We start from the raw sequence: 17,041 nt of genomic DNA on the forward strand, positions 1-17,041 counted from the left end.
CCCTGCCTCCTGAGCTGTTATTGGCTAATGATGACAGACTTCCTATGTCGGCATTGGCTAGTATTCCCAACACCTGAGCCTAATGAGCTCTGAGTCCTGCCTCCTCTGGCTAATAGTGACAAGCTCCCATTTTTGGAATAGCCGGATGGTAGCTATTGACTGGTAGCCACGCTTCCTGCACTGGGATTGACTGGTAGCCACGCTTCCTGCACTGGGATTGGCTGGTAGCCACTCTTCCTGCACTGGGATTGGCTGGTAGCCACGCTTCCTGCACTGGGATTGGCTGGTAGCCACGCTTCCTGCACTGGGATTGGCTGGTAGCCACACTTCCTGCACTGGGATTGGCTGGTAGCCACGCTTCCTGCGCTGGGATTGGCTGGTAGCCACACTGGGATTGGCTGGTAGCCACGCTTCCTGCGCTGGGATTGGCTGGTAGCCACACTGGGATTGGCTGGTAGCCACTCTTCCTGCACTGGGATTGGCTGGTAGCCACGCTTCCTGCACTGGGATTGGCTGGTAGCCACGCTTCCTGCACTGGGATTGGCTGGTAGCCACACTTCCTGCACTGGGATTGGCTGGTAGCCACGCTTCCTGCGCTGGGATTGGCTGGTAGCCACACTGGGATTGGCTGGTAGCCACGCTTCCTGCGCTGGGATTGGCTGGTAGCCACACTGGGATTGGCTGGTAGCCACGCTTCCTGCGCTGGGATTGGCTGGTAGCCACAGTGGGATTGGCTGGTAGCCACACTTCCTGCACTGGGATTGGCTGGTACCCACACTTCCTGCACAGGGATTGGCTGGTACCCACACTGGGATTGGCTGGTAGCCACACTGGGATTGGCTGGTAGCCGCGCTTCCTGCGCTGGGATTGGCTGGTAGCTGCGCTTCCTGCACTGGGATTGGCTGGTAGCCACGCTTCCTACACTGGGATTGGCTGGTAGCCACGCTTCCTGCGCTGGGATTGGCTGGTAGCTGCGCTTCCTGCACTGGGATTGGCTGGTAGCCACACTGGGATTGGCTGGTAGCCGCGCTTCCTGCGCTGGGATTGGCTGGTAGCCGCGCTTCCTGCACTGGGATTGGCTGGTAGCCGCGCTTCCTGCACTGGGATTGGCTGGTAGCCGCGCTTCCTGCACTGGGATTGGCTGGTAGCCGCGCTTCCTGCACTGGGATTGGCTGGTAGCCGCGCTTCCTGCACTCTGATGGGCTCGCTGCATTAGTATTAGTCGCACTGGCTAGTGTAAGACTTGAAATTAGGCTGATGAACTGAAGTGTTTAATAGTTTCAAGGTTTTTTCTACTTTCATGTTTAAAAGTTGAATTCCAGCTGTATTAAATTTAAAAATAATATTCTTTGTTTATCACAAACATCCCTACAACAGCGAGACCGTGAGGCTCGCGCATTAAAACGCTGCTAGAGTTCCTTCAGAGGTGGACAGTGACCAACACCTCATATCGAACCCCAGCACTTACATGTGGTGGCGGTGCCGGGGTTCGGACCCGCACCCCGCGGAGACTGGAGCCTGTTGGTGGCTAGAAATGTCAAGCCTCCTGTGCGGCTATAGGCTAATAGCCACGCCTCCTGTGCGGCTATAGGCTAATAGCCACGCCTCCTGTGCGGCTATAAGCTAATAGCTAGCCTCCTGTGCGGCTATAGGCTAATAGCCACGCCTCCTGTGCGGCAATAGGCTAATAGCCACGCCTCCTGTGCGGCTATAAGCTAATAGCCACGCCCCCTGTACTGTTTTGAATAGTAGCCCCGCCTCCTGTGCGCAGATTGCCTAATAGTGACGAACCTCCTATGCAAGTATTGGCTAGTAGCCCTGTTTACTGCGCTGTTATTGGTCAGCAACCCCGCCCCATTTATTATGATTGACTAGTTATGTCAATATTCTGCTCTGGGATTGGCTGATGGTGTGTTTGTCTCCGCCTCCTGGACAGCTTGTAGAAAGAAATGGCCAATCCCAGTCCAGGGGGCGTGGCCTCATGTCTTACATATAACCACGGCCAGGCGCACTGTGATTGGTGGATAATGATATAGGGGCGTGGAAATAATCACGTGTATGTGCTCAAGCTGCTAATTTCACCTGCGCAGACTGACCAGAGCAAAACACACTGACCCACTTACACAAGAGCAGCAGCGAGTCTGCCTCTGAAGCGGAGATGAAGCAGAACTTCCCCGTTCCAGCTTTTCTCAGCAAGCTCTGGACACTTGTTGACGATCACTGCACGAATGACCTGGTCACCTGGAGCGAGGTGAGTCCGCTCGGACCCACTTTAGTCGCTTAAAATGGCAAATAACTGCTTATTAGGCTGAGAGTGGAGCTGCCCGTGTGAGGAGGGGGGTGGGTGGGTGGGGGGGGGTGGGGGTGTGGATCTTCATCAGCGCGCATTTCGCCCCAAAACCTCCGTAAAAACACAGTAATAGCGATAAAGCCCTGATAAATAGTTCCGCTTAATATTGCACTGAATATCTTCTGTTCCCTGGAGCGCGGACTGCATTGATCTCGGGTTTATTAGTTGGATATTAAAAATATCTGGTTATAATGTCAGTATCTCAAACTCGGAGCCCGGCGTGACCCACATTCACACACACAGCTCCACGTGGACTGTACACACTTCGGCAGAGGCGCCCTGTGATTGGATCGCTTCCTGACCAATCGCAGAGCGGGATGTAAATAGCGCGTCCTCTGAGTGGCTGCAGCGCGTCGGTGAATTTGCATGTTCTGTAACACGGTCGTGGCCCGGAAGAGGGCAGCATGAGACAGCCTGTAATCTAGAACCCAGAAAAATGATACAAACTGATCAATGAACTATATTTATAATATATAATCAACTATTTATATTATATAATCACATGTTTATAATATATAATCAACTATTTATAATATATAATCAACTGTTTATAATATATAATCAACTATTTATATTATATAATCATCGCAATGACAACTGGGATGATATAAAATAATTCAGTGATGTATAAAAATGCAGAATAATAATCCAGAATTATACAAGGAAATATAGAATAATAATAAGCCTGTATGTGTGTGTGTGTGTGTGTGTGTGTATATATATATATATATATATATATATATATATATATATATATATATATAAAATATAACAATATATAGTCACTGTTGTCAGAAATGAAAACATGAAAACCTCGTGTCTCCAAAACGGCGACTCTACAGGAGAAGGAATAAACCTGCTCTGCTTTAATGGAAGTGAATGGAGCCGGACGGCTTTCCAAGCCATTTTAAGCCGTTTCTTTCGGTCCATTCATCATGAAATTTGAACAGAATGTAAAGAACAACAGGCGTTTTCAGATTATGACAAAAACTGTTTTGTTCCGACAGCAGCGACGTGTGTGTGTGTGTGTGTGTGTGTGTGTGTGTGTGTGTGTGTGTCTGTGTGTCTGTGTGTATAAGGATAATATGCATGTATGTATGGATACAGACTGATATTAAATAATAATCCAGGGTGATGTTATAACAGCAGGTCAACAGAGTTCTGATGAATTTGAGCACGTTGGCGTTTTTATTTTTAGAAAAGCTGTGAGACGTGACCGTCATGTCCTCCTGGACCGTCATGTCCTCCTGGTAAACTTGGCTCAGCTTAAATGATCATATTTTAAGCCACATTCTTATTATAGCTCAGATGAATGTAAACATAGAGTCCCCATGTAGCAGCGAAGGCGTCCAGAGCAGCTGATGTGAGGTGATGTATACGGGTCATTTAGAGATGGCTCAATCATTTTAGAATGATTTTATTAATAGAGCAGTTTTTTTACACAAAGCAGCTCAAAGTGCTTTACAGTTGAAAAGAAAACTCGAGTAATAGAAGCAACAATTGTAACAAAAAAGGCAGAAACAGGAACAGAAAGAATCAAACTTACATGTTGAACAAATAAAATGAGGTGAAGTGACGGGTAAACGAAGCATGCAGTGTTTTAATTAAGAAGTGGGTTAAAAAGATACATTCTCAAATGATTATTAAAATCAGTTTAGCCCCGCCCATTCCGCCTACAACAGTTTAGCCACCGCCCATCCGGCGTGCACTGAAGTTATAAGGAGTATTTCAGCCTTCTTAATCCATAGGGTTTAATATGATGTCGGCCCACCCTTTGCAGCTACAACAGCTTCAGCTCTTCTGGGAAGGCTTTCCACAAGGGTTATGGGAATAGAGTGTTTATGGGAATTTCTGACCGTTCTTCCAGAAGCGCATTTGTGAGGTCAGACGCTGATGTTGGACGAGAAGGCCTGGCTCACAGTCTCCGCTCTAATTCATCCCAAAGGTGCTCTATGGGGTTGAGGTCAGGACTCTGTGCAGGCCAGTCAAGTTCTTCCACACCAAACTGGCTCATCCACGTCTTTATGGACCTGCTTTGTGCACTGGTGGGCAGTCATGTTGGAACAGGAAGGGGTCGTCCCCAAACTGTTCCCACAAAGTTGGGAGCGTGAAATTGTCCAAAATCTCTTGGTGCTGAAGCTTTAAGAGTTCCTTTCACTGGAACTAAGGGGCCGAGCCCAACTCCTGAAAAACAACCCCACACCATGATCCCCCCTCCACCAAACTTTACACTCGGCACAATGCAGTCAGACAAGTACCGTCTCCTGGCAACCACCAAACCCAGGCTCGTCCATCGGATTTCCAGACGGAGAAGCGTGATTGGTCACTCCAGAGAACTCGTCTCCACTGCTCTAGAGTCCAGTGGCGGCGCTTTACTCCACTGCATTCCACGCTTTGCATTGTGCTTGGTGATGTAAGGCTTGGATGCAGCTGCTCGGCCATGGAAACCCATTCCATGAAGCTCTCTACGCTGTTCTTGAGCTGATCTGAAGGCCACATGAAGTTTGGAGGTCTGTAGTGATTGACTCTGCAGAAAGTTGGTGACCTCTGCGCTCTATGCCCCTCAGCATCCGCTGACCGCTCTGTCATTTTACGTGGCCGACCACTTCGTGGCTGAGCTGCTGTCGTTCCCAATCGCTTCCACTTTGTTATAATCCCACTGACAGTGGACTGTGGAATATTTAGTAGTGAGGAAATTTCACGACTGGACTTGCTGCACAGGTGGCGTCCGATCACGGCACCACGCTGGAATTCACTGAGCTCCTGAGAGCGACCCATTCTTTCACTAATGTCTGTAGAAGCAGTCTGCAGGCCTAGGGGCTCGGCTTTATACACCTGTGGCCATGGAAGTGACTGGAACACCTGGATTCAGTGATCTGGATGGGGGAGTGAAGACTTTTGGTAATATAGTGCATCATTTATGTATATATAATCTTAGACACTAATAAACAGCGTGTTTCTAAACAGAGTCTGAAAATTGATCATGTGTAAATGAGATTATGAGGTTTTTTAGTACGCAGACGTCTGAAGTGCCTCTCAGATGGAGGTTGAGGCTCTGTAAGAGAGGCTGAGGGAGGTGATGAGGAAGTGCGCAGTGACTCAGTGGTTTTAAGAAAAAAGGTGCCGGTCATTCTGCAGAAGTTGGTTTTCTCTGTAACGATATTTTAACGCTGAGCTTCTACTCTGGAAGTGGCTGATGTCAGTTGCGGTTCCTTTCAGTGTGTCAGATGTGCTGGCTGGGTTCCAGATGAGACTGGCTTTACTGCAGGTTTGAATTTAGATGAGTTGTTCTTGCAGAAGCTTCTGCTCAGATTAGTAACTCACTGCTGTCGGAACAAAACCTTGTATCTCCATTTTTCAGGTTTTGATGTAATTGAAAATGCCTGTGGTGCTGTATATTGTGCATAAATTTCATGATGAACGGACCAACAGAAAGTAGTAGTGGTTGGTTAGTGTAGTGAGTAACTCCTCTGCCTACTACGCTGTAGACTGGGGTTCAGTCCCCACCTGGGTAACCACCCTACACTACACCAATAAGAGTCCTTGGGCAAGACTCCTAACACCACCTTGGCCTGCCTGTGTAAAATGATCAAACTGTAAGTGGCTCTTGATACGAGCATCAGCCAAATGCTGTGAATGAACGAATGAATGAATGAATGAATGAATGAATACCCAGATTTGCTTGGAAAGACGCCTGGTTCCATAGACTTGCATTAAAAGTGGAATAAGTTTTTTCCTTCTCCTGTAAAATGATCTTTCTGGGTATCAGAGGTTTTGATCCGACAGCAGCGACGTTCATCCTTATTCTAGTTGCTCCTTTATTCTGCTGTGTTTATTGTTCATATAGATTGATGTGTTTGAGCTGAACTACTCAAATCACCGTCCCAGCGAACCGAGCACGCGTCACGATCGCCCCCGGCAGTTATTATTGCCTTTATTGTGTCGGTTGTTGTTTTTTCTTTTGATGCTTTTGAATTACAGATGAAACAAACAAACAAACACTCAGAAGAGCATGAAAGGTGTGTGTGTGTGTGTGTGTGTTTTTCAGGATGGCTGCAGTTTCCTGGTGCTGGATGAGCAGCGCTTCAGTAAGGAGCTCCTGCCGCTTTACTACAAACACAGCAACATGACCAGCTTCATACGCCAGCTCAACATGTGTGAGTGTCCACCCTGAGCCTCCCGCTCCACGTGCGTCATCATATACGTTAAAGACACGTGCACTTTGTGTGTATTGAGATATAAGATAAGAATCCTTTTAGGCCCACAGGGAAATTCTCAGTGCTACAGCAACGAAAAAGAGAAGAAACAAGTAAATAACTTTCACGCTTTTTAGTTTCTTATTCGTTATTATATAGGCAATATGTATAAAACTAAACATAAAAATAAGATAAATCTAAACTCTGTCCTTCACAAAGAATAAGCAAATAATCATAAATAAGTAAAAAACGAAGTCATTTCCGCTGTTTTGTCTGTAAACCGCCGCGCTGCAGACGTGTATTGGTTTCAGACTTTTTACACAGCTATTTTGGTCTGACACACGATGTTAAGGGCAGCAGGCGTTTTGACGCCCACAGAGAGCAGATGTGCTCATTTCAGCTCAGAGTTTCTGTTGAATTGCTCTGTTTTTTAACGTGTATTTACCTGAGTTTATGACGCAGTGGAGGATGTGCCACGTCCCCGAGGTGTTCGGTCCAGGAGCTGAACAGTAATCCTGCATTAAAATGTGCAGAAATGCTCAGCAGAGTTAATAATGTGTTCTTATGATTATTATTTTTATTATTAACATCATCATCATTAGTGTTATTATGGTTCTATATGGAACCATAAACGCTCAAAAAATCATTTGCATGCCTGAACGGTTCTCTGCATGGTGAAACGGTTCTTCGGATTAATGGAGAATGTGTTGTATATGGTTCTATGCAGCACCAGAAAGGGTTCCTCTATTATTACAGGCTTGACATCACAACTAAAGAAGAACCCTTTTTGGTGCTATATAGAACCATGTACAACAAATTCTCCATCAATCTGCAGAACCATTTCACCATGCAGAGAACCATTTAGTATGCAGATGGTTCTTGGAGTGCTCAGTGGTTCTTTGTAGAACCACTGTCTTTACTAAAGTTCATCTTTACTATTCTTATTATTATTATTATTGTTATTATTATTGTTATTAGGTTACATAAACATATTTTAGAGCTTTTGGAAGGACTGTGCACTGGACTGTGTAGTGGACTGTGCAGTGGACAGTGTCATTGCTCTTGGTCACTTTGCAGACGGCTTCCACAAGGTGGTGCCAGTGGACTCGGGCCTGCTGAAGGACGACAGCCGCGGCGACTGTGTGGAGTTTCAGCACGAGCATTTCTGCAGAGATCAGCTGCACCTGCTCAGCCTCATCCGCAGGAAGGTGAAGAGCTCAGAGACGCTTCCTTCAGCTCAGACAGCAAAAACGTCTGTAGAACAGCGGTCAGGAAAATCATCAGCGGATGACCGTGATGCAGCTGCAGCATCACTGCTGGTTTTATAGGAGGAGGAAATAATTATTACTCATTCTTTCTGAATGGATTCATCGTTTTTTCACATTCTCTTGGGTTTTAAAGAGTTGAAGAGCAGCAGCAGTTTATCACATCTGCACCTAATAATATCATATCGTTATATAATAGTAAGCGCACCTGCTCAGGTAGCCGTGGAGCGGGTTATTTAGTCTCCTCACCCTCACGTCTGCTGCACGGACTAAACCACGCTTGTTCATGAGTATGTGTGTGGTTAAAGTGTGAATGTGTGTGTTGTAGGTGTCTGTAAGCCGTGGACTGGACGACAGCGGGCAGATCTCGCAGGTTCTGGTCGAGATCAGTCACATCCGAGGCTGGCAGGACTCGTTTGACTTTAAGCTGATGGCTCTGTGCAGGTGAGCTTATATCTAAACTGCTCCAGTGTCACGTCAGACTACACACTGCACTGTATACTCTGCTGTATAATACACACACATTATATACAGTGTATGTATACACAGACGGATCACATCACTTTCACGGTTAAAATAACATGTAAAATACAAATCTCAGCTTTAAATGACATCACACACACTTTTTTGTTATGAAGAACTAATGAAAAATAAGAGATTATATATATATATATAGAGACCCTTATTAGTCCCACAGTGGGGAAATTTCACCTCCGCATTTTACCCATCAGTGCAGTGAATCAGCACAGACACACTAGTGAGCACACACACACTAGGGGGCAGTGAGCACACTTGCCCGGAGCGGTGGGCAGCCCTATCCACGGCGCCCGGGGAGCAGATGGGGGTTAGGTGTCTTGCTCAAGGACACCTCAGTCACGTACTTTTGGCTCTGGGGATCAAACCGGCGACCTTCTGGTCACAGGGGCAGTTCCCTAACCTCCAGCCCACGACTGCCCCAAGTAATAAAAGGTCATAAACAGCTCCGCCCCCAGGGCTAAAATATTTACATAATCTAAGTGTTCGAGAAATGCCAGCCTGCACGTCTGTCACTCAGCATGAATTAATAAATTAAAATATAAATAGAATATAAATAAATAGATTCAGCAGCCGAAAGAAACCGGGCTTGTGCTCGAGTTTATGTAATGTATTCAACTCATGTGAAATAAATGTTTATTAATGAGCTATTAATGTATAATTTGTGGTGGTTAAAGACGGTCTTCTCACGGTTTTTCTCAGGGATAACGAGAGTTTATGGCAAGAAGTGAACTCCCTCCAACAGAAACACCAGCAGCAGCACAAAATCATCCGCAAGGTCAGTTTCAGCTCCGCGTTAAAGGAACGCTGCACTGTTTTTACCCAGAGGCCCTGTTACAGAAATTCAGCCCGTCTGCTTTGTGCTTCGTCTCGTGTGGAGCTGCATCCCCACAATCAGCTGAGATCCCAGCTGAGAGCGAAAGAGCTCAGGGTTTCAAATCCTGCATGAAGAGAATCTGTTCTCCTTTCGCTTTTCCAGAAGGTTTTTTCCATCTTCCGTCATACGACACTGAATGAAGCGATTCTGATTCTAAGGGATGAAGCGAGTCTAGTTCACCTGCGAGTTTGAGAGACGATAAACACACAGGTATCAAAGCAGCATCAGAAACTCGTATTTTCCACAAAGCAGAGACGTTCTGCAGAGAGGAGGTGCTGCTTCATTCTGCCTTTGGTCCATTTAGACCACAGGGATCAAAACTCTGCAGACTTCCGCTCAGCGCCTCGTTAAACACACCTCAGCTACGGTGCAAGACCTTCACCAACTGAATTCAGAGCGTTAGATGAGGGTAAACGCTGATCTCCACAGCACTTTGGCCTGGAAGGTCCCCAGTTTGACACGCCTGATTTAGACGTCTTTGCTTAATTAAAAAAATACAGACCAATTTAGCTTCATTTACATTTTTCACTTTGGTTTGAAAAAAAATATTCTTTGTGATCTTATTATTATCTTACACTTTAAAAAAATATAAAATGAATTTAAGATGGCCTTGAATTTAAGGTGGCAATAAATTTAAGGTGGGCTTGGTAGTAAGAAGGCATTGGAATTAAGGGAGCAACACCTTACCTAACACCTATAGCATACTATAGCAACCACATAGCAACATCTAAGCAACATCAACATCATTTAAACATCTGAAGGTAATTTACTGGCTTTTTTAAGCCTAATTAACGTTTGTTTACAAATGCGTATTACTCAGTAACTACAGGGACCGCAGGGCAAACTGTCTGAGCTAATTTTGGATTATAGAGGTGTGTAATAAAACGTTGGGCCCTCTGGTTGACCCGGTCCTTAAAGGGTTAACAGATGAACTCAATAAGTGTCTTTACACAAACATTACCTGATGGACTCATCTGCCCATTGACTTCTATTAGAGCGAGTTTAGAGTCAGTGAGTTTAGAGCCGGCGAGTTTCTGTGATGATAAACTGATACACGGGAGGCACGGCAGGCACGGGAGGCACGGCAGGTACAGGAGGCACGGGAGGCATGGGAGGCACGGCAGGTACGGGAGGCACGGCAGGCACGGGAGGCACAGCAGGTACAGGAGGCACGGGAGGCATGGGAGGCACGGCAGGTACGGGAGGCATGGGAGGCACGGCAGGCACGGCAGGCACGGGAGGCACGGCAGGTACAGGAGGCACGGGAGGCATGGGAGGCACGGCAGGTACGGGAGGCACGGCAGGCACGGGAGGCACGGCAGGCACGGCATGATGGTCTAATTCAAGGGTCTCAACCCAAATGTTAAGAGCCACTTTGTTCTTTCAACAAAACTCGAACCAGTTTGGGAGCCACAACACTTTATACCCGTTTACCATCCTGGCTGTAAATGCGTCTCAAACACTCGGACTGACTCTGCTCTGCTTTAATCTTTAGCTCAGTTATAGTCTGTTAGTCTATAGTCTCATTCCACCTTAAATGGAATGTAAGTTCAGCTTCACGACTTTTTAGTGTTTCAGTTTCTTCTAAATGTAAATCAGGAAACCAGCTGGAGTGATTATAAACACTAATCAGTCCATTCGTCTCCAAATGATCGATGTCCGTCTTAAATCTCTCTCTTTGCCATTTCGTAGCTACTAGCTGGGCGAGACTGTCGTCTGTGTTGCTATGGTGACCAGCCGTCTGCGCTGATCTTCAGGGTTAAAGGGTGAATCAGCAGTTCTACATTAACTCCAGCGTTTAAGACCATTTACTGTTAAACTGTGTTGAAGGATCAGCAGAGCTTTATTTTACTGTAGAGGAGGATTATTTTATTATTACCTGCTGATCTGATTCAGCTGTGGAGCCACGGCAGTAGAAGAGCCGCCGCATGCTGCCGACCGCTGGCTTAGTTTAAATGTTCTCATCTCTCCACATACAGATAATGCAGTTCATCATCAACACGGTCCAGTCGAACGGGATTAAAGGCCTGAAGAGGAAACTGTAAGTGCTGAAATGTGGAGATCAGAGCTGATGTTTTTTCTTCAGAAGGTTTGGTTTCTAACGCGATCGTGTTTTTTGATCACATCATTAGTCCGATGATTGACAGCTCTGAGGTGACCCACTCGGCGCCAAAGTACAGCAGATCATGTGATTCGACTGTGGATTCAAACCTGAGCTCAACCTCGGTGCAGGACGCTCCCTCTCTGGAGGAAATACCTGTAAGACCCCGTACAGCACTCTCCATTCACCTTCACACACATTAGAGTTGCCTTTAAAAGGGCAACAGCACCCATTTCTCAAAATTCCCCCATAACTCAGTGTGTGAGGTGTGATCAGAGATTCAGAGGGTTTGGAGTGAAGCGGTTCAGACGTCTTTACAGTGGTGCTGATGGGAACCAGGCGTCGCCATGACTACAACACAGATATAGACACTTTATTTACCATCCAGAACCACCAGAGAACCTACACGAGTCTTCTGAGCTTATATGGAATGTTGATGATGGAAAACAGTGGAAAATCTGGAATAATGAGTTTTCTTTGGGGACTATTTTGCCGCACAGCGCCCTGCATGTCTCCCTCCACCATGAATGGAGTTGAAGTTCTCTAAACTCTCATAAAACAGCGTCTCAGTCATCAGGCAGTGAATTCAGAACCAGCTCATGTAGGAACTTTCTGTAGGAGCTTTTAGAGGGACGTCTGGTTCCCATCACCACCACTGTGAGCGGCTCTGACTCGGCAAGTTCATCTAGAGCAGAGCGTTTCACACCAAGCCTCTCGTAACGGCTCTGTTTACATTTAAATCAGTTACTTATTCAGGAATTTTGAGAAATTGGTAAAATTCCCCTTTGGTATTCCATTGGGCAGAGGCTTTTACTCAGACCTGCATAAAGCGACAGTTTTTCAACCTAATCTCCGTCAGCCGAGCACCTGCCCACCACCGTCTACTATTATAGTGTTTGGAGTCTTTGGGCTTCTGTTCATACAGATTAAGCAGAAAATCGCTGGACTGTCCCTTTAAAGCGTTGAGCTCAGATGAGTTCAGGACTGGCTGATTAAAGGGCTCCTTACACATTCGCTTCATCTGATGATCAGATTGACTTTACATGCCGTTTCTGTCTCCAGAGCGCAGTGTGACGTCTCGTCTCAGCGTTCTAGCGTCTCATAATTCTGTGTGGTACCTCTGGCTTTAATCCTGTATCACGTAGACTATTTGATTTGTGTGGTCTTGACGTTTAGAGATTGTTAACCTCAGTCTGGGTTTGTTACGGCAGCTGGAGTCTCTGTCTGCAGACGTTTATTCCAGCGGCATGATCGTCTCTGACATCACACACCTGCTGGAGCCCCTACGTGAGCAGGACAGGTGAGACAGGATTACACACCTGAGCTTAAACCGCACTTGAGATTATATCTAATGTTAGACCTCGTCTGAGATGCCACTTTACCTGAGATTATATCACGCCTCATGTTACTTCTGCACTGTAAAAAAATGATTGTTTTAAATTAAAGGAGCCAGTAACCTGGTTACCTTAAAACGTTGAGCTCATTGATCTTCTAATAGTGAGTTAACAGAACACTTTGAAGATTAGTGAACTTTTACATGAAAACACAATTTTTAGTGTGCCATTACACCTAATCTGAAATTACACTTAATCTGACACTACACTTCACCTGGGATTAAGCCTTAATCTGAGATTTCACCTCACTTGATATATATCATGTGTTAATACCTTATCTGAGATTACACCTAATCTGAGATTACACTTAATCTGAGACTACACTTCACCTGGGATTAAGTCTTGATCTGAGATTTCACCTCACTTGATATAGCACGTGTTAATACCTTATCTGAGATTACACCTAATCTGAAATTACATTACATCTCATATTACATCTGAGATTGTACCTCATCTGAGACATATTGTATTATTTCAGTGTTATTACAAAATTGATTATGCAATTCTACTTCCTGATTTAGTTAGTTTTTTTTTCTTAAAGTGGTCTAACAGCGGAGAGCGCCCCCTGCTGTGCATCCGCTCCTCTCTCCCCGGCCTTCTCCTCTGTAGACCTGGCTCTGTCTCTGCTGGATGATGCTGCAGCTCCGGAGACGGAAGAGCAGCTTCCAGAGAGGTGAGGAATCCACCCACTGACACTGAGCCTTTAACCTGTTTACAGGCTAAATATCTGATCGTTGGTCTAAACCTGTCACTATGAAGCAGAGCTGGAGCATTCAGCTCACTCTCAGAACTGCATTAACAATGTGCTAATTTCATATCAGATACTGAATAATTCATATTAGATACTGAATAATTCATATTAGATAATGAATAATTCATATTAGATAATGAATAATTCATTTGAATTAATGATTAATGTATCTTAAGATTAATTTAGTGTGTTAATGTCATGTTAGTTATTCATTCTCTCTGTCTCTCTGTCTCTCTGTCTCTCTGTCTCTCTCTCTCTCTCTCTCTCTCTCTCTCTGTCTCTCTCTCTCTGTCTCTCTCTCTCTCTCTCTCTGTCTCTCTGTCTCTCTCTCTCTCTCTCTCTCTCTCTCTCTCTCTCTCTCTCTCTGTCTCTCTCTCTCTGTCTCTCTCTCTCTGTCTCTCTCTCTCTGTCTCTCTCTGTCTCTCTCTCTCTCTCTCTCTCTCTCTCTCTGTCTCTCTCTCTCTGTCTCTCTCTGTCTCTCTCTCTCTCTCTCTGTCTCTCTCTGTCTCTCTCTGTCTCTCTCTCTCTCTGTCTCTCTCTCTCTCTCTCTGTCTCTCTCTCTCTCTGTCTCTCTCTCTCTCTCTCTCTGTTGGTGTTGGTTCAGGAGTGAGTTGGCGGATCCGTTATCTCTGATTGAATCGAGTCTGGCTGCCATTCAGGCGTCTCCGCTGCCCCCCAGCCTGGACATCCTCTCTGAGGTCAGTCAGAAATCACCATTTATACCAAAACATGCTCATTTGGATTCTAACCAAACACAAAGGTTAAATTCCTGCCATAGAAAATCCTCCAGTCAGGATCGTTCTCTCTCTGGTATCTGGGTAGATTCAGCTGAGCTCTGCAGGTTCTAAACCCGGGGGTGTTAAACAGGGGCAGCGGCTCTGTACTGAGAGGGTCACTGTAACACTGATATGTAATAAAGCCGCCCAGGCGGGGGGGGCGGTAACGGGGAGGCAGAGCGGTTGGCTCTCGTTCCCTCTCGGCTCCGGTGCTCACGCTGGCCTTAATGAGAGCAGCTGATTCTCCTCTGGCGGGAGCGGAGCGAGAAGCCGCCGTAAAGTGGGTAGCGTGGGGTTTGGTTGTGCTTATTTTGTGGGAAAATGAAAACATGGTTGCTGCCACCCTGAGTCCTGCCTCTAGTGTCCTCCTTGAGCCCCGGTAGCACATGCGGAGTTTAATCTAGTGTCCCAAACACTTTCTATGCGCCATCGTTGGGTCAGTGCTAAGGGAGCCGTGGAAATCCCACAGGGGGAAATCGGCAGAGCGCAGGCCTTCCTGAGGGTTTTGACATTTATGGTCTGAACTGAAGACTTTGTTTCATTTTCCTCTCAGCTCTTCAGACCAACCAGCTGCAGCTCAGAAGCTCTCAGTCTGAAGAGGAAACGAGACGCAAAGAGAGGAGCGAACGCTCACACACACGCTTACACAGGTACACACACGCACACACACGCTTACACAGGTACACACACACACACACGCACACACACACACACTTACACAGGTACACGCACACACACGCTTACACAGGCACACACACACACACGCACACACACACACACTTACACAGGTACACGCACACACACGCTTACACAGGTACACACACGCACACACACGCTTACACAGGTACACACACACACACACACACTTACACAGGTACACGCACACACACGCTTACACAGGTACACACACACACACACACGCTTACACAGGTACACACACGCACACACACACGCTTACACAGGCGCACACACACACACACACGCGCACACACACACACGCTTACACAGGTACACGCACACACACGCTTACACAGGTACACAGGTACACACACACACACACACACACACGCTTACACAGGTACACACACGCACACACACGCTTACACAGGTACACACACGCACACACACACGCTTACACAGGCACACACACACACACACACACTTACACAGGTACACGCACACACACGCTTACACAGGTACACACACACACACACACACACACACACGCTTACACAGGTACACACACGCACACACACGCTTACACAGGTACACACACGCACACACACACGCTTACACAGGCACACGCGCACACACACGCTTACACAGGTACACACACACACGCTTACACAGGTACGCACACGCACACACACACGCTTACACAGGCACACACACACACACGCGCACACACACACACGCTTACACAGGTACACACACGCACACACACGCTTACACAGGTACACACACACACGCACACACACACACACTTACACAGGTACACGCACACACACGCTTACACAGGTACACACGCACACACACGCTTACACAGGTACACACACACACACACACGCTTACACAGGTACACACACACACACACACGCTTACACAGGCGCACACACACACACGCGCACACACACACACACACACTTACACAGGTACACACACTTACACAGGTACACACACACACACGCTTACACAGGCACACACACACACACGCGCACACACACACACGCTTACACAGGTACACACACGCACACACACGCTTACACAGGTACACGCACACACACACACTTACACAGGTACACGCACACACACGCTTACACAGGTACACACACACGCACACACACGCTTACACAGGTACACACACACGCACACACACGCTTACACAGGTACACACACACACACACACACGCTTACACAGGTACACACACGCACACACACGCTTACACAGGCACACACACACACACACGCGCACACACACACACACTTACACAGGTACACACACACACACACTTACACAGGTACACACACACACACACGCTTACACAGGTACACACACACGCTTACACAGGTACACACACGCACACACACACACACTTACACAGGTACACACACACACACACTTACACAGGTACACACACACACACGCTTACACAGGTACACACACACGCTTACACAGGTACACACACGCACACACACACACACTTACACAGGCACACACACACACACACGCACACACACACACTTACACAGGCACACACACACACACACGCTTACACAGGTACACACACGCACACACACACGCTTACACAGGTACACACACGCACACACACACACTTACACAGGCACACACACACGCACACACACACACTTACACAGGCACACACACACACACACACACACACTTACACAGGTACACACACACACACGCTTACACAGGTACACACACGCACACACACACACTTACACAGGCACACACACACACACACTTACACAGGTACACACACACACACACACACGCTTACACAGGTACACACACACACACACTTACACAGGCACACACACACACACACACACACTTACACAGGTACACACACACACACACGCTTACACAGGTACACACACACACGCTTACACAGGTACACACACACACACGCTTACACAGGTACACACACACACGCTTACACAGGTACACACACACACACACTTACACAGGTACACACACACACACACACTCGCTTACACAGGTACACACACGCTTACACAGGTACACACACACACACACTTACACAGGTACACA

The 17,041-nt window shown here is 46.8% G+C and overlaps 1 protein-coding gene across 1 annotated transcript in view; it reads left to right on the forward strand.

The window, feature by feature from the left end:
• Positions 1–2,046: 2,046 nt before the first annotated feature.
• Positions 2,047–17,041, forward strand: part of si:dkey-18a10.3 (heat shock factor protein 1) — a 19,554-nt gene continuing 4,559 nt past the window's right edge. Inside the window, exons 1-11 of the mRNA XM_037547508.1 lie at positions 2,047–2,251; positions 6,399–6,507; positions 7,624–7,754; positions 8,140–8,255; positions 9,048–9,123; positions 11,202–11,263; positions 11,355–11,481; positions 12,535–12,623; positions 13,259–13,390; positions 14,073–14,166; positions 14,798–14,894. Coding sequence (XP_037403405.1) covers positions 2,159–2,251; positions 6,399–6,507; positions 7,624–7,754; positions 8,140–8,255; positions 9,048–9,123; positions 11,202–11,263; positions 11,355–11,481; positions 12,535–12,623; positions 13,259–13,390; positions 14,073–14,166; positions 14,798–14,894 — 1,126 coding nt within the window. The 5' untranslated portion in view covers positions 2,047–2,158. The remainder of the gene's footprint in view (positions 2,252–6,398; positions 6,508–7,623; positions 7,755–8,139; positions 8,256–9,047; positions 9,124–11,201; positions 11,264–11,354; positions 11,482–12,534; positions 12,624–13,258; positions 13,391–14,072; positions 14,167–14,797; positions 14,895–17,041) is intronic.

This window comes from Pygocentrus nattereri, chromosome 18 (genome assembly GCF_015220715.1).
Source record: "Pygocentrus nattereri isolate fPygNat1 chromosome 18, fPygNat1.pri, whole genome shotgun sequence".
NCBI classification, from domain to species: Eukaryota; Metazoa; Chordata; class Actinopteri; order Characiformes; family Serrasalmidae; genus Pygocentrus; species Pygocentrus nattereri.